Source organism: Hylaeus volcanicus, chromosome 1 (genome assembly GCF_026283585.1).
Source record: "Hylaeus volcanicus isolate JK05 chromosome 1, UHH_iyHylVolc1.0_haploid, whole genome shotgun sequence".
Classification (NCBI taxonomy): Eukaryota; Metazoa; Arthropoda; class Insecta; order Hymenoptera; family Colletidae; genus Hylaeus; species Hylaeus volcanicus.
In genome coordinates, this window is record NC_071976.1 from 9,750,283 (window position 1) to 9,772,426 (window position 22,144).

The 22,144-nt window shown below is 34.4% G+C and overlaps 1 protein-coding gene and 1 long non-coding RNA gene across 4 annotated transcripts in view; one reads left to right on the forward strand and one right to left on the reverse strand.

Annotated features, from left to right (window-relative positions):
• The first annotated feature begins 1,422 nt into the window (after positions 1-1,422).
• The window catches only part of LOC128884204 (uncharacterized), a 23,441-nt gene continuing 2,719 nt past the window's right edge, over positions 1,423-22,144 (forward strand). Inside the window, exons 1-2 of one of the 3 annotated variants that reach the window (XM_054137404.1) lie at positions 1,423-1,506; positions 17,878-18,139. In XM_054137404.1, the coding sequence (XP_053993379.1) occupies positions 17,903-18,139 (237 nt within the window). In that variant the 5' untranslated portion in view covers positions 1,423-1,506; positions 17,878-17,902. Of the gene's footprint in view, positions 1,507-11,085; positions 11,595-17,877; positions 18,140-22,144 lie in introns of those variants that run through there. The other 2 variants (XM_054137414.1, XM_054137394.1) reach the window with 2 other exon arrangements.
• On the reverse strand, positions 13,543-17,871 carry LOC128884210 (uncharacterized). The gene is made up of 2 exons (XR_008459286.1): positions 17,652-17,871; positions 13,543-15,302 (listed from the first exon to the last, which is right to left on the reverse strand). It is a non-coding gene; the product is annotated as an uncharacterized LOC128884210 (long non-coding RNA).

The window sequence follows — 22,144 nt, forward strand, 5'->3', positions numbered from 1 at the left end:
TGCCTATTTTAAAGAAAAATTCAAAAACATATTTAAATTTTGATGTATATTTATTGAATTATATGTGTACCATTTTGTTCCACAACCTTTCCACCTGTTAAGGAATGTACACATTTTATTTGTTTTCATCCACTCTGATATATACAGATATATACAACCCAATAGATATCTTAGAATAGAACTGCATAGAACATCATCATAATGATTGAATTCAAAATGAAAACATTAATGGAATATAAACAATAGTGATTAGAAGCGATTACCGTCGACAGATAAAAGGCACGTACTTTACAATCGGTACGTGACACTCGCAGTACGATACACTACTTCGATTAGTTTTATCACTTATCCGTAAAATAATTGACGATCCATCGTCATTAGTCTCCCCTTGTAAACATAATCTATACACACGGTCAAGGGTGTTTCAGGTAAAAACGAAGACAGTAAACTCTATACGATTTAGTAAATTCATTGTAATTAAAATTCTTAGTCAGGACAGCTTTCATCTAAATGTTCCATTCACATGTGAAAGTTTATTTATTCAAATGATATTGTGCTTTCTTTCATCGATAACAGAAAGCTAGATTGGTAGAGTTATCGACTTTGGTATCTTGGTTAAATGTGGTTCGCCGAGTCACCGTCATTGAAGAGTGCGCTTCAATTCCACTAATTATTATTTACGAGATCGGTAATTCAGTTTGAAATTCACAATGAGTAACTGATCTATTTCTCACCTCGTCTGTGGTTCAGCTTATCACATAATTCATATCAATTCATATGGTAGTCTTATAAAGACGAAACTTAGATGTTTTTCAGATCCTGATTCTGAATGCATATGGAGTATCACGTCATCTGTACACTGCAACAAGAGTGTATACACATGTATGTACTGCTTAACAAAAGTTAGCTTATGAAATGGAAAGTTGTAAAATATCTGAAAAATGATTAGTTTTCAATATTCTCCAAATAAAGGCAGACCTATCGTGTATCAGTATAGGTAAGTACATCGTCTGATTGAAAACGCACGCCTGCGCTTGAAAAATGTAGACGATGCTGCCACCATGCGTTGGGATATGTAAATAAAGGGTTGTAACCGCTATTCGCAGCTTTTCAAACGTGCTCGTGAGCGCATATCGATTCTAGCGTGATAAAGTAACCGTCGGTTGTGTACGAGCGTCCTGTTAGTTACGTTTTTTCGTATAAAATAATCTGTTATTTTTGACAGTCCACCATGGAATCTGCTATCGTACATCTCGAACAAAGTGTAAGTGCAATTCTTAATCATTTTCGACTTGCACGTTTCGTATATCTTCCACGTTTCACGTTGACGGAAACTTTCGAAATTGGTCAATTTTCAATGGTTAATTGTCACTCCCTGGCTAACATTTATTCAGTGTTTTCGTAAATTTTCTGTCACGACAGGTTCAAAAAGCTGACGGCAAATTAGATATGATCGCGTGGCAAATTGACGCCTTTGAGAAAGAATTTGAAGATCCAGACAGCGAGGTATGTTTTGATTGACACAATGCTCGGAAATAAAACGCAACTTACACTTCTTTCATGCTTGGTGCTTTAGAGTCAGATTTCTGAAATAAAAAATCGTAGTCAGCGGAATCATTTACATGTTTTCTACTGTTGACTGGTCAATTGATGGAAAAAAAGTCTAATGGAGTAGATCCTTTTGACAGTCATTAAGATAAACAATTGAATTTCCATTTTTAAGTTGCTGTTTGTTTTGTGCTTTTAACAGATCTCTGTGCTTCGTCTATTACGGTCTGTTCATCAAGTTACAAAAGATTATGAAAACCTTCACCGAGAGATATTGGAGGTTCAACAGTTACAAAAGCAACTTTCAGATTCTCTCAAAGCTCAATTGTCCCAGGTTGTTGGGCATTTTAATTTGCTACGTAATAAGATTGTAGGACAACATAAAAATCCACAGTTAAAATAAGATTGGAACATTTAGTAATATTTTGTTTGACTACTTCTGCAAATACATTTGATTTGTTCACACAAATTCTTTCCAAATCTTTTAAAACTACTGTAATAATTTAAAAGAAGTGCATAATGCTATCAACAATTAATACAATAGTATATAGTTACAATTTATATGGAAAGTTCGTCCTTGTTTTAACGTGTTACTATGGAAGAGTTGATAGCATAAGTTATTAGCAATGAAAGAAGAAATAATTATTATATCTATAAAAGGGGACAAATTGCTTTATTAACTATATTAATAGCTTTTTAACTTTTAATTTCAAAAGGTAATTCTTACATATGCAATATTTTGATTTATTTCATAATACATTTAAAAGAAAAGTAACATTAAAAAATTCATTATCTACTTCTGCATATAGGATTTCTTTTAGTTTAAAGGCAGCTAATGTTACTACATCTTCCAGTAATTATTCACATCTAAGAGTATAAATTTTATAATTAATAGGTTGCAAAATATATTAAAGCAATTGTTCAAATTATTTTGATATCTTTATACCCTATAGTTGGTAGGTGTTAGTTGTGCAAAAATATAATTTCCATGGATCTAATATCATGATTTATTCGTAGATCTTATTCTTTATTTTAAATAAATAGTATGGGATCAACAGGTATTATTGACAAATAATTTATTTGACTTCCTCTGTAAGTGCGATATTGGGGCCAATCTATATGCTTGTATGTCCACACAGAATAGGAGAACCAGTAAGATTTAAAAATGTTAATTTTTATTTTATGCACAAATAATTTGTACACATTTTGATGTATCAATTTTTAATTGATACCAAGTATTCATACCAAATGTATCAGTTATAATTGTTATTGATAAATTATATATTGCATAGAGTTTATTAGAAAATTAGTATAGTTTAAAATAATTTTAATATTTGAATAATCTCTAAGAATCATTTTTAAAATGGTTCTCAATTTATTGCCATTCAAATTTGAGGATATCTTTTTACATCTAAATATGTTTTATAACTCGATTTATGTAGACTCCATAATTCTAATGCCAAATGTAATATAATAATTTGTTTTACCTATTACATAATGTAGTACTTGAGAGCTGCATATATATCTGTAATACTTATATACTGGGTGACAGCATGATAATATCTGTGTTACAAAATTTTTAATCAAATTGAATTATAACGAACTTTAAAGAACATACAATATATAATTCCTATTGATGTCCTTGCAATTCATTAGTATCAATATTTTTATTTATATATTTTAAACAACCAAATTGTATCAAGTAATTGAATCACTATAATATGAATTTCTAGTAGCATTTAGCTACATCAAAGACATTCTTTTTACGTAGCAAGTAATACGTAATCATATTCACACCACTCACCCTGTATGTAGTTAGGATACATCAGTATGAAACTGTTTCCTCTCTAACAACAGTTGCAAGATTTCTTGCATAACGTATACTCGAGTATATACGACTAAAAATAATACTTTATAATCAGCAAACGAAACTTTTGAATTGTAATATTTAAAAAAAAAAATGTTTTACATGTACAAACATGATACTTGTTATGATTTTTAAGATTTTGTTTAAAATAGATCAAATTCACTGTATGTATGTACATGTATAGTATAGTAGAAATGGTGAGTGTATTTTACAACACGATGGTAATGACAAATATGTGGAAAGCCAAGGGTTGCATACATTAGGATATGAAGAATAATATTGCCTTACGACACAGGTGTGCATTCAACGAGCTGTGTAAACTATGTTGAAGTTAAGGGTGTATTCTAGTCTAGCATTGTGGAAAAATCGATTGGAGTACTTTCTTAGAGTTCGAGGACTTAAATGTATCTTCTGAAGTTTTGTTGAAATTAGATTGTACAGTGCAGCTATACTCATATAGATTAACTGGTGATTGCTCAGCAGTATCTTTAAACTATTCTGTATTTTTGAATGAAAATTAATTCGTAAAATGTCCTAATTTTTTTTTGTAGCCAGACTAGAATATCCCCTTATTAGGTGCACGCTATTACGATACACGTAAGTCACAAAAGTCTGTTACTTAATAATGCAAAGAGTAATGTATTTTCAAACATGTCGATTGATTAACTATGTGCGTTTCAGGAAAGTATTTATTTAATAAGGTGAAAATAATTATTGCCTTTCAAGTAATTTAATAATTGGTGTTCGCGAGATAAAATTGGTTCGTTCGTATACTAGTTTAAAATTTGCGCTATCTGTATTAAAAATTGGGAAAAATAATGATTCAATTTGGAACTTAAATTGAATCCAAATGTAAAAAAGAAAGTGTTTGAAGAAATATTTATTCCTTACATTACTCTTCCATTACTTCATCGCTTGTTTACTTTTTTTTTTATCGCTTAAATACGAACAGGGAAAATACATGTGTGTTCGTGTGACGTTTTCTTGAATGGAGTAACTGAGTTTCATAATCGTGAAACTGTTAGCTATCCTCTTAAAATCGATTACCTATTAAATGTAGCCACTCTCTTTGAGAAACTCCTCTAAGTCAATACTAATAATTCAGGAAAGGAAAAAAAAAAAATATTTGTGATACTCAGTGACTCGCACGTTTATCGGGGCTAATTTATATTTCAGTTAATCAGCGGCGTCTCATTAAACTCCAATAAAGGGAACATCGTGCGAAGTTTGCTAACTGAAAATGTAAATCAGCCCCTAGATTGACCTCTAGCCTTTACCTAAGCAATTAGATCTGGTCTATACAAAACTGTATCTAATACGTATAAGTTTTGTGGTGACGTCAGTCACGGTCACGCAATCTTTTTTTTTCTTCTGTTTTTAATTGAAACACGAAAGCGTATCACTTTGGAGTTTGTATGTTTATCGAGCCACGAAAGTGCGAACGAACGAGTATTTGTACAAAATTTAACGACCATGTTGTTCAAACAATTTATATAATTTTTTAACGACGTGACTGTGATTAGACGATCGACAATTTAGTGCTCGTTAAAACTTTTTTTTTTTTAGAATAGACGTAGATCGTAAGTTAAGAGAAAAATGGTCTGGAACACATTCGAAACGTGCCAAAAAAACATTGGTCAATTAGTATAACGTACCGTTTAGTTTGTCGAACACGGATTTTTGAACATTCGCTTTTCTGTATAATCTACATATCACATTTCCACGTTTTTCGATGGTCTATTTCACTTTTTACACACGATACTTTCTGAAAGTACTCACTGATCGTTTGTTCGAACAAATTTTGTCACTGTGCAAGGAGTACTTTAATGGAAACTTTAAAAACGGCACCGTCGTTATGTAATATATGATATTTTATTTATCTTCAACAATTACAAATTAGTAGTACGTTCATTTGTAGATGTTTAATGTACTTCATGCAAAAGTAATTCAAATTTTATCTCGATGATAACTGTACGCAATACTCATTATCCAAGTAGTAAACTATTTTCCAACTTTTTATCATTTTTACGAGCTCGATTCATAATTGAACGAAAAAGAATTTTCGAACGACCAGTGTCGTTTTTAATCAAAGCCCTTGCACACTTACGTGTTTTTACGATTGTTAACGAATCGAACTTTAATGCATGGTGCACGCTTTGATAAAATAATAGGCATAATCGACTGTTATTTTGTATAAATTTTTCATTGTTTATTATAACATTGAATAATTTCCAGTCTGAAATAAGTGAAATATAATTGCGTAATTTAATTTTCGATTTGTATAAAATTTATTGTAATTTTCCATTGTTTGCTCGTCAATAGTTGCAAACTAATTTTGATAGCGGAACAACAAACGTGTTAAATGCTCGTATTTCCTAAGGATGATGAGTTCTATTGAAATTTTCATACTGGAATTACGCGATACGATGTTCAAATCGAGCGTTAAAAATTTATTGATCGTTCAAACATTGTATTATACACGATTGCTCAAAATACTTCGATGTATATTATACAAAATTACGACACAACAAGAAAATTGTATCTTTTTAGATATTTATCACACTATTATGTAATAAATTGTTAACTCTGTAGCAAATCATTGACGAGATGTTATTTTTGTCCCTGATACATCATCCGTTTTACTTTTAACGTAATTTATTTGCTTGACTTCTTTTTCTGTATAGAAATTATCATCAGTTAAATACGTAATTAAGAATAATTATGTACATACATTATGAAATGATATTCAATTATTGTGTGTATTAAAACATTTCAAATATATTATCTTATTACTTTTAATAGTTACTTTAAAATTTCCATAAAAATTGTTTTTACAATTCTCGAATGCAAATTCGAGCAAATGCTTTTGTATTTTATTTTAGTATCGTAACGGTTAAACAGGAAAGATTCTCAGACGGAATACGTGTCTATGAGCTGTTCGCTCTTGAATGTTCAGATTATGAATCATACCTTTCTAAGGAATATCTTCATTACTCCAAATTGCCTCTGCCATAAATGCTTAGTCTACCCAGTTTAATGCAAAAACTAACTACAGTAATTAAATTTGTATTATTTCGTATAATTTGTACTCTTTTACTACTTTTCCAATCTTTAATTCAACTATATTTGTGGAAATAAAGGGATAACGTTTAATAATGATCATTCAGGGAAAATGATTTCGTTCTTGTTTTTATTTTGAGGAAGGGGTTTTACAATTTTTACAATTGTCATTCTTGTTACTTACACTATGAAATTTACATAAATAAATTTTATAGTAATAAGTATCATATCAGTATAGTATCAAGGATGTTTGTTAATAAAGTAGTCATCGAGACAGCGATAAATTATCATACTTTCATTTCTATTTTCCTGAAAGACACCCAAGGTTAGTTCTTTTGTGGCTAAAAAACCGCGATTTAAATGCCAGGTACGAGGTCAGATGAACCATGAAATAGCCTAATCAATTACTCATTTCCTCTTACCATCGCCCTGAGCGCGGCAGCCTTTAAGGCCTTTGATTGGTACCTGACCGTTCCCGAGAAAAGCCACCCCCATTTCCTTGATGAAAAATCTTTGCAACCACGCGATATTTACCTGTCGAACTATAAGTACACAACACATATCTTACACAGGCAAACTCTTCAACTATTTAACAATCTTGGGTCTTGAACAGAAAATAAACTACTGCCAATTTTTATTAATTGTTAGAATTATTGGGAGCATTATTAAAATTACTGAAGAAGATCTGAATAAGTATTAGAGGCTCCATTGATTCTAAATGTTTTCTGTTCAATTCTGTTCATTCTGTTAAAGTAATCTAAAATTTAAAAACCGAACATCACTAATTACTCATAATACTCAAATGAAGAAACGTTCTTGATGAAACATATTTGTAAGTATTTATTTATCAAAGACACGTCTTTTTTTTTTTATTGCACATCTGGAGTTCTTGACACAATTTCTGCAACAATGACGGAAGGATGTCGGTATCGATAAATTTTATTAGCTTCGCGTCGCGCCATCGGAAAATTCGCATCGGTTATCGGTCTGTATTTACAAGCGAGCCTGATATTGCGGGATTGGCATCGCCGCGAGCGTTTCACTGGATCGAAAACCCGCCGTTTCCACGAAAGCTTTAGAGTTTTAAGTTTGTAGGTCGTGCGACGAGGGATTTGTCGACGGAAACTAGGTAATTCGCGATGAAGACTTCGCGGCGCGGCGGATTAAAGAGGGGATTTTTTAATTTCCACGACATCGAACGATCCATCGAATAAGCCTTCTCGTTTCCAATATCGCGAAATACGGAAGAACGAAACGATAGCGCACATTGTGGCTTATATTTCATCAGGGAATTTTCAAGTCATTTTTTTGATTCCGCCCTGGATCATTTTCTAGTTGTGAAGAAAAAAGCAAATAGATCTGAAAATGCGGTATTCGTATTTTCCGAGTCGGAATCAAAGCGTTAGCTGGCCCGGAAATGACGCAGACGAGATGCAAGAGTGGATGCACGAAGCTGAGGAAAGTGAGGTTTCCGCGCACAGAATCGATCGCTCGGTCTTTGCCTCGAGGGTGTTGGCCGAGTGGCAGCGTTTATGGTTGCGGACGTACCATTGTGGCGAACCTCCCGAACCGGTCATCCGGTTGAATCATTCGGTCTGGTTAAAAGGAAAAGTCCGAAGCCGCACTGTTTCGTGGTGCTCGACGAATTCGCTTCGTTGGTAAGACTCTTGCGATTTCTTTTCAGTCAGAATTTCATCAAATGGAATATACAGGGAGTAACTTTAATATCTAAACAACTTTTTGCTTTATATTTTTGCCTGAGACGAAAATTGAAGTAGTCGAGGTTTTGTAATATATTGTTTTATAATTTTTTTAGCTAGACTCGTTGCTTGAATGCAACGTGTGGGAAGACTGTAAATATTAAAGATACTTGTAGAGATACTATTACTGGGTTGTTTAGTATAAGATGGGTGTGCATGTAACAATTAGGAATGAAGGTTCTTCGATGGATCGGATTTATATTTTAACACGGAACAATGCTTACAAATAATAGGAAAATTTTGAACGGACTTGGCTAAACATTTCTATACAGCTCTTAGATGATATCTATCCTTGGATCGCGTTTCTTATGCTTCCCAGGTAGCTGTGAATGTGCAGCCACCTTGACGAGAGGTTTTTCAACGTGCTAGAATTATATTATAGAGGAGGATGAATGTAGAGTGAATATACAGCTTATACATACTTAACAACACCGACATTAGACAGACACTTGAGTCGAGACAAGATCGTTGATCGTCTAGTATAAATAGTTGAGGATGAAACAATAAAAGTAATGGTTCTTCTAACACTCATAAATACCCATAAATAGTCTGCAATGTATCGAATACATTTGGTCAAATATTTCAGTAGAATTACGTAGTAATTAAGTATTTATATTTTCATTTAATATAACAAGACTCTGTAAGAAATATTTATTAAGATCATGTTATTGATTAAATTCTTGAATTTAAACATTTTTCCATTTCGATCTTGAATACTGTACTCGATAATGAAGATTAATGATGAGATACTTTTGCGGAGAAAATAAGAATCATTGCTAACGAGACTCTCGAGGATGGTAAAACTTGTCGTGAATATATTACAAGTATACGCACGAAGGCGAATGGAGACTGTTTCAGCATATGTTTTGCGAAAAGTAGGTAATACATTTCAATACTTTCACCGCATTCTATATTTCCATATTCGTGCCAAATACTGTTCACCGAGGGAGAACTCCTTTAGAGAAAATAAAATGTTCTCTTGCATTTCCACGAACAGCCAATGGAATTAAAAACACAGAATACGTTTATATATTGCTTAAATAATCGTATTCACGCGGGAGCTCTTTCGAAAATATTCGAATTAATGTTTTGCTGGTCCATATTAAAAAGGTGAAAATAATTGAGGGTGGCGGACCTGTACATTACCTGTGTAAACATTTACCAGGAAAATTTATTCTTTCGAGATAACAATATTAAAAATATTAGGTTGTCCGAAAAGTTTCTTTCGTTTTATTAATAATTAATTCATACACAATATTTTATGTTTTATGTTACGTTACAAAATTGTGTACAATTCATTTCGCTCCATTACTGTTACAGCATCAATGTCTAAGAAGTTAGATTGTCTATTTATACTAGGTGGTCCCAAAAGTTTCTTTCGCTTTATTAATAAGTAATACATGCACAATAGTTTATGTTTTATGTTATATTACTGAATTGTGCACGACTCATTTTGCTCGATTACTGTTACAACATGAATATCTATGTAATTAGATTGTCTATTTATGTAAACACGACCACATAAAATAACTGAGTGCAACTCGCGAAAGAAACTTTCGGGACAACCTAATATAAACGCTGCCACAGAAAATAATTGAATGCAACTCACGAAAGAAACTTTTGGGACAACCTAATACATTCTGTAATCTAATGTGTACCTGTGTTACCTGTTCTTGTACCTCTATTCATTTTCGTACAATAAACATACGGAACAGCAAAAACAAACTGACAATTGACGAACGGCGTCCGATGTTGATCTCGAAAGAAAACTTTCCGCGAATTAGTCAGCCTTGCATGAACGCTTAACAGCCCCAGCTCCGTCGACGCGAGATCGTTCACTCCTCGCACCAGGATGACTAAAGTCAAGCAGTTCGTCGTCATTCTGTTCCACGAGGCTGCACTTTCACGCGACACGCTGCGGAAATTGAGCGGAAAGTACCTTGCTCTTGAGCGCAGCGCGAGCTCTATGAAAAGGAAATTGCAAAACGTCTCGGAGGCTGGCCCTGTCCTCGCGATTTCTCGCGAATTTCTAATCGCCGAGGCGGATCCGCTCGATTTGCCAATGATACAGCCATCGATCATCGCAATTCGTCGCGACGCGTTACGCCGGGGATTCTTAACACCGAGATGGACCACGTAGACTCGTCGTAGGTTTAGGTTTTATTGGAACAATGCGATCCAAGACATGAACATTGGAGTAATAAGCAACAAAAAAAATTATCTGCAATGTGCTTCAACGTTTAAAGGGAATTATTCGTTGGAAAAGGACTCCATCGAGATATTAAAAAAATAGTTTAATTAAATGAAATGTATCAAATGAATGATAGTGTTTATTCTAATTATAATAGTGACGACGAAATTGGACAGTTTTTGAATTAAATGAATTGTATCAAATGAATGAATTAAACTTTATACTTTTGTTAACTACATTCATATATACTTTATAATATATATTGCATTTAAACAATGACTTAGTTGCTCATCACAAGTATCTTTATAAGTGTCTTAATAATTGTATTTCTAACGTTCGCAGTACCTCTATGTGCATACTTCTCTATAATAAAATTCCATTACGTTGAAAAACAGCTTGTCAAGGTTGCCACACATCCACACCCACCTAGGAAGCAATTAGAAACTCGTTCTAAGGATAGCCTTGATCTAAAAGCTCCTTTGAAATATTTGACTTCATCCAATATTTACCAATTATCTAAGCATTGTTCCCTATTTAAAAAAAATACAAGTCCAGTGCATCGAAGAACGTTTGTTAGACCTTTGTTGGAACCAATGTTAGATCCCCACCCACCCGTACTAGACAACTCAGTAAACCTGTCTCTCTAAGTGTCACTCCGAGTGTCTCCAGCCTTTACAGTCCCCCTACGTTGATCCTGCTCGACAATAGAATTCCACCGCGTTGAAAAGCCTTTGATCAAGATTTCCATATACCCACACCCACCAAGGAAGCGATTGGAAACTCATTTTGATGCCAGCTTTCCACCGAAAGGTGTGGGCCACGCGTGTCGAGCCGTATCGTCTCGGCGCGTCGAGTCGTGCCGCGAATACGAGCGAATGCCTCGTTCTAATGACCTACTCCCACATCGGCGAGGGTCCGTGCTCCCAGCCGAGCAAAGTCGAGTTCAGTCGTCGACTGACCGGGGTCCGGGCCTTTTCCGCGGGCCTGATTCACCCGATGCCAGATACGTGTACACTCCCGAGCGAGCCGGGCCTTCCGTTCCTTTCCCGTTGACGGTACGTGTGCGCAAATTATTCTGACCCTCGACGCCGGTTCAGTGCCGTGGGAGCTGCTTGGTTCTTGACTCCTTCAAACTGCGACTCTCGAAATAATTAGGAGAGATCACGAGGTGAAAGTGCAATCTAATTTTCGAGGAGTAAGGAGTAATTTTTTACGAATATGAGGAGTAATCGGTTTTTTTTTTTCGAATTTTTGTTGGGTTGAATTTGGGACTCATGGTATGGACGAACGATTTATTTTGAGGTCATTTATGAGGTGTATTGTTTGTTGGGTAACTCTGAGCAGACAGAAAGGAGTTATGTTTGGGTATGACAGTGTTTTAGAATCATTTTTGAATAATTATTTTGGGCATTACTATTTTGAGGCCCTTTTTCGCACAGTCTTCATTGAATTAGTAAGAACAGGCAGATAAAATCTGTCTTATTTTTATGTACGACAGTGCTTTAGAATCATTTTTGAATAATTATTTTGGGCATTACTGTTTTAAGGCCCATTTTTGTATATTCTTCATTGAATTAACAAGAACAGGCAGATACAATCTGTCTTATTTTTGTGTATAACAGTGTTTTAGAACCATTTTGGAATAATTATTTTGGGCATTATTATTTTGAGGCCCTTTTTCGTACAGTTATTTTTGTGTACGACAGTGTTTTAGAATCATTTTTGAATAATTATTTTTGGCGTTACTGTTTTGAGGCCCATTTTTGTATATTCTTCATTGAATTAATAAGAACAGACAGATAAAACTTGTCTCATTTTTGCATGTAACTAATACTAGAAAATACTAGTTATCTTCGAGTACACAATCTCCTAATTATTTCGAGAGGAGTCTGACAGTGGTCTCTGAATTTGTAATAAAAGTGTAACTCACCTTGCACTAGAAATGCGCAATACTTGTTCACATACCTGTTGTTTCATCTCAATATGTGACCATCCAATTATTTTGAGCATTCTAGTGTAGAAACTTAAAAAGTTATCTCTGTACTCGTTTCTCTAACACACTTTTTGCCAGTAACACTATCACTTCCCAGATAGTCTGATGAATTCTTAATGAGAGCAAGTAGAACAGCTATTCTCCATACACGCGGTATTACTCGAAGAACCCATATAATTAAACGCAATATGCAAATGCACGCGGGTGCAATATTGTTCCAGAATAATATTTTGTTTCTCCGCGGGGTTGTGTCTGCGCAAGGTTAATTACGCGCAACTGTTACCCGTATTAAATTATTCATATTTTCATTTTCTCGTGCCGTTTGTTTAACATTTCATGCAAAAGTATATCCCTCTTTTTTTTTTTTATTGATATTCAAAAAGGACTTCAGTTGCCGCGGATGACCTACATGGTGCGCTAATGTGTTAATTGAATGTGCCATTCCCGAAATTGATTTTCATTCCTCTGGCACCCAAAAGAATTCAACGTTCTTGTTTATGGAAACTAGCTTTTATTTTTTCATTGTCCATGGAACCTTGTTTTTGTTGCTCAGCGTCCACTCGTTTCCTGGATCGTTAATTAATACCGTGCTGCATTGGTATTAATTTACCGATATCGAAGGATCTTGTTCGGTAGTTTTCAAACTGTATTAAAAGTGCGAAACGCTTTCGTTCGATAACATTTTTTAACAAATATGTACAATCGAGGTTGTCATGTATGTTTGTTCAAAAATAAATGTAAAATACATTAGGAATCTCACGATTGACGTTTAATGAATTAAAAGAATTGTATGCGTTAAAAATTAATTCTTCAGCGCTTAGCAAAGTTAAATAAAATTAATCGATCAAAAAAAAAAAACGGAAGGATTTCTTCCTAAATTTGAATAATAGCAAAATGGAAGATTGAAGCAAAGAAGTAGCATATTTGGTGGCAAAGAGATCCCCCTAAATTTTCCTAGATTGACAAACTTTAATTTCGTATTTTAGGCGAACTATTCTAAGGACCTTTTTTTTTTTTTTTTTTAATTAACATGAACCTATTGCGAATGCACGTGCAGGTAGCTCGAGTTGCTTTACAATATCGATCCCCTGCGCTGTCTGGCGCCGGTGGAGACCACGGTTCGCTTGTTTCCCCGCAAAAACTAATTTATAGCCCCCGAATTTCCATTTTCTCGGTGCGCGCGCTAAACAACTCGCAGAATATTTCAAATTCTTCCACGGTTTTCGATTCGTTTTCTCGTAGCGACCGTTCACCCTGCGCTGTTTAGGTGGCTTGGCTTCGAGTTTCACACAGTAAGAGATATCACGTCTATCGTACGGACTTTTTCATTAGGTTTAATGTATTCCGAATGTTTCTCTAGAAAAGAGTGGCCTCTCTGCTTGGTTGATTTCCCTCGGATCGAGATCGCCGGGGCTGAAGCACTTCATTTTATGCGAGGCCTCGTACAGTGAGGCGCAAAATTCTTAGTGGATACAGGAAGTAACAAGGATGTGGACCATGAAAGAAATGATAAGGGATTTTGCTACGTTTGTTGCTTAGGAACTATAATATTTAGACTATGGACTTAGAAAACTATTAGAAAAGAATTGAAACTATTCTTCGTTCAATATTTGGGTCACGAAATTATTGGCACACGCAGTATGTAACTGGGGTATGAAAATAAAATAAAGGACAGGTAAAAGATTTTTGGAAAACCTTTGATTAAAAATGGAAATACATTTGTAAATTAAATTGTAATATGTAATAGTGCCATAATATCGAAGAGGATTGCTCAAAAAATGGGATCAATGCCAAAGAGACTTCTCAACGTGATATAACAGGTTACCCTAATAAAAGTTATCGCTATCAAACCTATCAACTTTTATAACTCCTTTTATGGCCAATAAATTGGTGACCCAAATAACGCATGGAATTGTTTCGTCTCGTACCTTTTCACACCATCAAATCATATTGTTTTATATGCTTATAATCTAAATATTATATTCACCGAATAAGAACCTTTCACAATTTCTGTTATCTTTTATATTTCTGTCATTCATCGCATCTGCCAATGATTTTGCGAGTCACTGTACGTTTTTCGCGATGAACGCTGCGATCTACATTTTACTGCATTTTACTGCGCTGCAAGTAGGTTTTCCTCTACACTCGAAACCTTTTAACACGTTCCCCGCGGTTCTTGGTTCACGTTAAACTTATTTCCACGTTAGGTTCTTTTCTTATTAATAGGTATATACGGGCAAAGAAAAAGTGGGTTATATCTAAACAAAAATTGATGACCCTTTCCTGTAGTGTATCTATAATTGTTATCTTTTTCAATAAATTTATGCCCTTTTGTATATCTAGGATTTTTATTTATGTTTTTAATAAATACCCCTTTTCATACCTCTTCCTATAGAAAATGTAGGATTTATATTTTTGTTTCTTTAATAAATTTACACCCCTTCCTATAGAATATCTGGAATTTCTATATATATATTTTTTTTAATAAATCCATACTACTTCCTATAGAATATGTATCATTTTTATTTCTTTTTTCAATAAATTCGTACCCTTTAATAAATGTTGATTAGTTTCTGTATCATTTCATCCTACAAATCAACCAATAATTGTTACTCCACAAGAAGTATACCAGGACCAAAAATTGATTTTTCAACTCAACCCTGATCGACTCCCTCGCAACGTAGTGTCCAGAGGGCACGTGCCCCCGTATACCTCCGCTTGCCATATCCTTGTGCATTGCAATCAGTATACACGGTTTCCAGGTTGGCTCCGATAACGTGTTTACAGCGATGGCGGAGCCTTGTGGCAACCGGTTTGCCAGTTACTCCTTTGTGGCTGGCACTTCTCTGCCTTCCAGCGAGGAATGTCGTGTCTACCTGGAACCTTTGTTAAAATTGCGTTTTCGAATAACCTCGTTTTCATTTGAAATTGCATTTTCTTATGTATATTTGCCCCTTTCCTTATTACCCGCGAAATTACGGCTTGTCAGGGGGGCAAATATCGCTGTAGCAATATTTTACGAATTATAATTGAGGAAATTAAAATTCGATGAAGAGTACGGTGTATATGTCGAAAAATTCAAGGCATTGTCTCAAGAATTGTACTATGATATGAAATCCACTCATTGAAATTCATGGATCAGTCGAGTATATGGTCTCTAATATTAATTAACACGTTGACTGCCAAAGGAATATTCTTGAAAATTTCTGCTAAGATGAAATATTATTTAGACTATCAGAGTGTAGGTAATGAAGTATTTATCGTGGTATTTAGTTTCGTAACTACATCAAAATTCAAAAACTTCATTTAGATTCATCTCCTGTGACGTCTAACTTTCAGAATTAATCTTTTTAGTTCTTGAGTGAAAAACACCCATATATGGGTGAAAAAAACCCATATATGGGTGACATGGCGATCGACGTGGTAAGGAATACTTCTCTGTCGATAAATGTCGTTTTTGTATTTTTATAAAGAGGAAATTGAACAGTAATTCGTTGAAAGTTCAGAATTGCCAGATCGAAGATTTGGCAATTCTTTACATCGAAGCTGATCGATTAGAAAGCTACCTGAAAGGCAATTGGACACGCTCCGCGAGGAGTAACGCGTGATATTCGCGCGGAAACGCGATTTCGCGGAAATCAAACTAACTCTAAGATCAACATCCGTGTAATTCTCGAATTCATTGTACCACAGAATTTCTCATGATCTGGCGTAAACGAATCGTAATAGGAGAATCTATTCTTAGCTCCTTTACTGTTTCAATTTAGCATTTTCAGTTTGATGATTGCGATAACGCGATAGATACGCTCGATTCTAATCCTGTTGCAGCGCGATGAGGTACGATGGAAAGTATTTACTTTATTTATGGCCTATATCGCCTGTAATTATTATGGAAATTCGAAAGGAACGCGTTTAACGTTCATTTTTCCGGCTTTTCGTGATGCGAGATGATATTATGCACATAATTTACAATAAATATAGCATGCATGGCGGATTTTGAAACGTGGAATTCACGGTCCAGCATTATAGTCCTGGCAGTATGTAATACGTATCTTGCGTGTAATATATTTCCTCACTCTTCTTCCGGCTAGGAGAACCTAACTTAACCATTTCATGGATTTCTCTTCAAGTTTGCTGATAATACATCTACGTTTCTTGCGAATTAAATGTACTGTAATGTAACTTTTAATTAACGTTTATTTCAAATGTACTATTAAATTTTTAATCAAAAGAATTCTATGAATACTAACGTGAAATATTATTTACAACACTCTTTGAGAGAAATATCCACGTTTCTTGATATTCTAAATGTACTGTAAAGTAACTTTTAATTAACATTTATTTCAAATGTAGTATTGCATTTTTAGCGAAAGAATTATACGAATAATAACATGAAATATTATTTAAAATACTCTTTGAGAGGAATAAAATTCGTATTCAACATGGACGAATTCTTCGGAAAAGAGATTGTTCAATTATCTCTTCATGGAAATATGAAGAACGACGATAGAGAACGAAAATAATATATTTCGATTTCAGATAAAGTCTGTTGATAAAGTTTATTAATATATCCGCGACTCTGTAAGGTCTGTTGAACTTTTGCAATCTTATCATGCGCGTGTATTATCACGTATGTAGGATAAGGAAATAGGTTAAGATTTACAATAGGGTCGCGGCGACGCGGCACGGGCTGCAGACCTGGGGAAGCGAGGGCTGCTACGCACTTTCCCCTCTTAGGCCCAGCGACGAAAGCACATTTTTGGGAAAAACCCATAGACAAAGGCGAGGTAGAGTGAAACAAGCGTGGGGTGGTTAGACGTCTTGTCAGGGAGTCAGTCGATAGTTGTTGTCGAAGGTAGAAAGTCGTCAACAGTCGTTAGTCGTCGCAGTTGTACTACATATACTGTACTACATATATTACATATAAGCTTTCATATTTCTAGTTTAATCGAACCTTAAACCGTTTCTTATCACCATCTTACATCCAATCCCACACGTATGTGTTATCAAAACTTCCTAGCAATGTATATATTCCTCTAACAAGAGAATAGGACCCGGAGAGGGAAAGATAAATGAAATAATTCCATTATTGTTCTGCTTGCATTAGTCCCGTAGGGTATGGTTACAATTTCATATTTTAAAGACGAAGAAATTTAGCTTTCAAATTTCTTTCCATTAGATCCACCTTGTATTACCTTCCTGGAGTCAAAGAGAAATAAAATTTCCACTTACTGTTGTAATTTCCACATACACCAGTTGCTCGGCCCTGAAATGGTTAATCCCGTTAAAAAATAGCTTCGATTTGCGTGCCTGTAAATAAACACTGATCGATCAAGTTTATTTTTACCTAACAGTCGTCGTTCGACGTTTACCTCAAGCGTACTTTCACATAGTGACGCAATACGATGACGTCGCGACAATGCTCGCGCGTAATAACGAGAATAACGTGATATTTCAGGGGCCAAGTTTTCGCCATCGCAAGTATGCGTCTCCAGACACTTCTTGGCTTATTGTTCGTCGTATGCGTGCTAGTCGTAAGGGATGCTTCTGGCCACGGAAGACTGATCGAGCCGCCCTCGAGGGCCTCGATGTGGAGGTACGGCTTCGACACGCCGCACGATTACAACGATAACGAGTGCTACTGTGGCGGATTCACCAGACAGTGGCAACGGAATAAAGGGAAATGTGGAATCTGCGGGGACCCCTGGGACTCCAGAACGGTAAGTCGAAACATTTTGGTGGAAATTAACCCTTTGCGCAGAAGAGATTTTCGAGAGGACTATCAGCGACTTGAGATGGTCACGTTCAAGAATTTTTTTGGACGATTTAAATACGTATTTTAATTTGGAACAAAGTGTAGTTTTGTAGGGCAAGTATTGAACTTGGTACGTGAATTTTTTGGTAAAGATATATTTGAAAACGGCGAAGATACAGCAAATCCTCATCATCTAACCCTTTGCATTCGAGGTACATACCAACGACTCGGGACGCTGAAATTTAAGAATTTTTTTGGAAGGTTTAAATGTGTATCTTGATATGGAACAAAGTGTAGTTTTATTGGGCAAATATTGAACTTGGTACGTGAATATTTTGGTAAAGATATATTTGAAAACGGCGAAGATACAGCAAATCCTCATCATCTAACCCTTTGCATTCGAGGTACATACCAACGACTCGGGACGCTGAAATTCAACAATTTTTTTGGAAGGTTTAAATGTGTATCTTGATATGGAACAAAGTGTAGTTTTGTAGGGCAAGTATTGAACTTGATACACGAATTTGTTGATTACAATATATTATTTAAAAATGATCAAGATACAGATATCTTCAGCAATCATTTCTTCGGTGACGATTAGTGGTGCGCACGGGACGAGACGAGACGAGATTTCTAGGATCTCGATCTTGATCTCGATCAGATCTTGACGAGATTTTAACAAGATTGGCAATACAGTTAAAAATATGCCAATATCTGTTGTGTTATTAGAAGTGATATACAAGTTTTCCAGTTCGTAGATTATACGGGTTTAAGGATTACGTTTCGCACAGAATGTAAAAACATTACAAATAGCTATTAAAATTTCAAATCAAAAGTTTTATTACTTTTCGCATTATCGCTTCCTGCAGTATGAAAAATGCAGTTTCGAGAAAAACTAGTTTAAAGTTTCAGTAACGATCAGCACACGATCTCGAGTCTGCCACAAAACGTTCTTTTCTTCCAACTTTCGTAACTTGATCAATTACTAGTTCAAGCTACAGAAAACTCATTTATTTTGCCGCGTACGAAAGCTACGTTTCAATTCGGTATTTATTACACGATTATTTAATTTGAAGGGAGGCTATTTTCTATGTGGGTGTTCGTTTAAATATTAAATGCATGAAAGCAGCGAATTATTGATTTTCAACAAGAAACCTATTCACTGTTGTCATGCGAAGTGGTCCATGCAGTAAAATATTTAATAACCAAGTGACAAATTAATTCAGAAAATTAATTCAGGAATATATTTGTATTAGGTAATGAAATATGTATATTACAGTGGTATGCTTCAAATGGGGGCCATACAACGAAAAATTTAAATAAAATATATAAAGTGAATAAGCATCCTATGATCTTTAAATAAATCAATTTTATTTAACACTAGCGTGATTAAAAATTCTATGATTTACAGTGGGTGTAGAAAGTATTCGTACACCGATCGATTTCCAAAAAAACTGTGTAAAATTGTAATTTATTAACTTATTTTTTATAAACAATGACATTCTACATATTCTCGGAAATGTCTAAAATAGATAGATTACAAAAAAATAGCTATTTATGTAAGTTGCGAAATTAACAAGAAAAAACAATTAATCGATAGAAATGTTGAAGCAATAAGTATTCGGACAACTGTTTAAAAGTACTTTACTAGAAATTTGATGTTTTCTAATTCGCACGGAGCAATAAACCAATGTGTTTACGTTACAAACTCTGCTGTAAATGGTTCGTCATAAGAATCGTACAAATACTTATTGCTTCTATACTTTTACCCACTTTTCGCATTTTTTTTGTTAATTTCACAAATTATATTAACTAGCAAATGTTGTTTGGATTATATCTATCTTAAAGACTTCCGAGAATATGTAAAATATCATTGATTACAAAAAAAAAAAGAAGTTAAGAAACTACAATTTCACACAAAAGTTTTTTGGGAAATTGATCGGTGTACGAATACATTCTACACCCACTGTATTTTCTATTTAAAATTTCAATTCTATTTATTTACCAAAGAACGACATTCTGAAGAAATTTGATAAAATAAAGACTGTACTAAAAAATGATCACTGTTCTCCTTTTGCTTACAATAAACCGAAATTGACCAATGGTAATCTGCCTAACGGGATTTCGTCATGAAATGGGTAACTCCTACGCGAGGCTGGGTCTAACTGTATTCGATTTATGATAGCTCGAATACTTATAAGGAAGCTCGGCATGAAACTCAACGAATAAATGATCCAATAAACGATAAGTCACATTAGGCGTGTAACGATGTTGCGGTGCTTAAAAAAATTGCCACTTACTGGATTGACTACATTTTATCGGTGCTTCGCGTTATCAACCAAGAGTACCGTTCTCCATCTCCGGTTTACGGTGAATCATCGAAAGTAAATTCATTCAAAGTAATAGTAAAAGATTCCAAAGAAATGGAATGGAGAAAGAAAATGGAGAAATGAAAATCAACAAATGATTTACAAGGGTACTTCTCGTTGAAAATTTAAATAGAATTCTCTTTGCTACGATTTATGCAAAGCCACCTTAATTATAAAAGATTCGCCTTCCAAATGAGTAAAATTCTAAAAAATCTTTATGATAAACGTGTCAATGCGATTGTAGCAGAGAGTAAAGATGGTTGGATGCGTTAAACGCAACGATTCTGTTATAAAGTACGTGTAATTATCCGCAAGTGACGTTCTTGCAACACGAAATAAATTACTATTTGCGGCTTTCTGGTCTGTCGAGTGCACATGCACCGGCTGCAACAATGCCACGGGTTTCAACACCTCCTCGAAAAGGATATATCTCGACAAAGTCGAAATTTAGATTCGCTTGCGCAATTGTTTTTCTTCAGAAACGCCAGGAAATGTCGAAAAGTTAGGATAACTCACGGAGAAGCGAATACACATCTAAATTAGGATTTGCAAGGGTACTTCAAGTTGAAAATTTAATAGGATTGGTTAAATATATCCTGTGGTTCTGATTTCGTCCTCAAATAAACGTGATCGTCTGTCAACAATGTTTAATAACTATTCCTCTCCAAATCGTTCCAACAATGGTCCTTGAATGTTGCTACAGATCTGTACTTTACATCGCAAGTGCAATAGTTGATAAATTATGATAATTGATAAATTAACAATTTAATGATAATGTCTATTAACATAGATACCCACACTAGAGATGGCTAGAACAGCTACTTGTGAATCACTCGTGATTCGATCACGTTCGTTGCCAATCACGGTGATTTTTCACAGTGACTCGTGATTTTTCGTGATCGCTTCTGATTGGTGAAGAACATAAGAAGAACTGTCCCTTGCACGCGTTGTTAGAATCTTCAAAAAGTAAATGGATCGTAATGAAAAACGCCCTAACCAAGTATATTTTACATATATTATACATAAGTATGTAATTAACGACATCAAAACAAAAATGCGAATTACCTACACCGCATAAAATAAAGTAAAGTAAAGAATAGTAAATAAAGGAATGCTTTAATGAGGAACAGTGAAGAGTAATGAATATAAGTCAATAATTATGAATTGCAAGTCTTAGTTTAGTTGTAAGTATCTTTAGACTTTTACAAAATGTAACACTGTTAGAAAATAATACATAATTAATACATAAAACATAATACGAATACTATAAATAAAATACAAAGAACAAAGTAACAATGAAATAAAATATATATAATAACAAATAAGTAACTATGTATTACTGTTCAGGAATAAATTTCTCTGCTTGCAATCTGTTTCTTTTTTCTGTTAAAAGTAATCCTGCTTTAGAAAATATTCTTTCGCGTGGGACTGAAGTAGCCACCACACAAAATAAATGATCTACTAATTTACTTAATAAAGGAAATTGAAATTGATATTATATTTTTATGCGTTTTTATGCAAACTATATATATATACTTTTTATAAAATGTTTCAATATATATATACTTTATATATACTTTATATATATACTTTTTATAAAA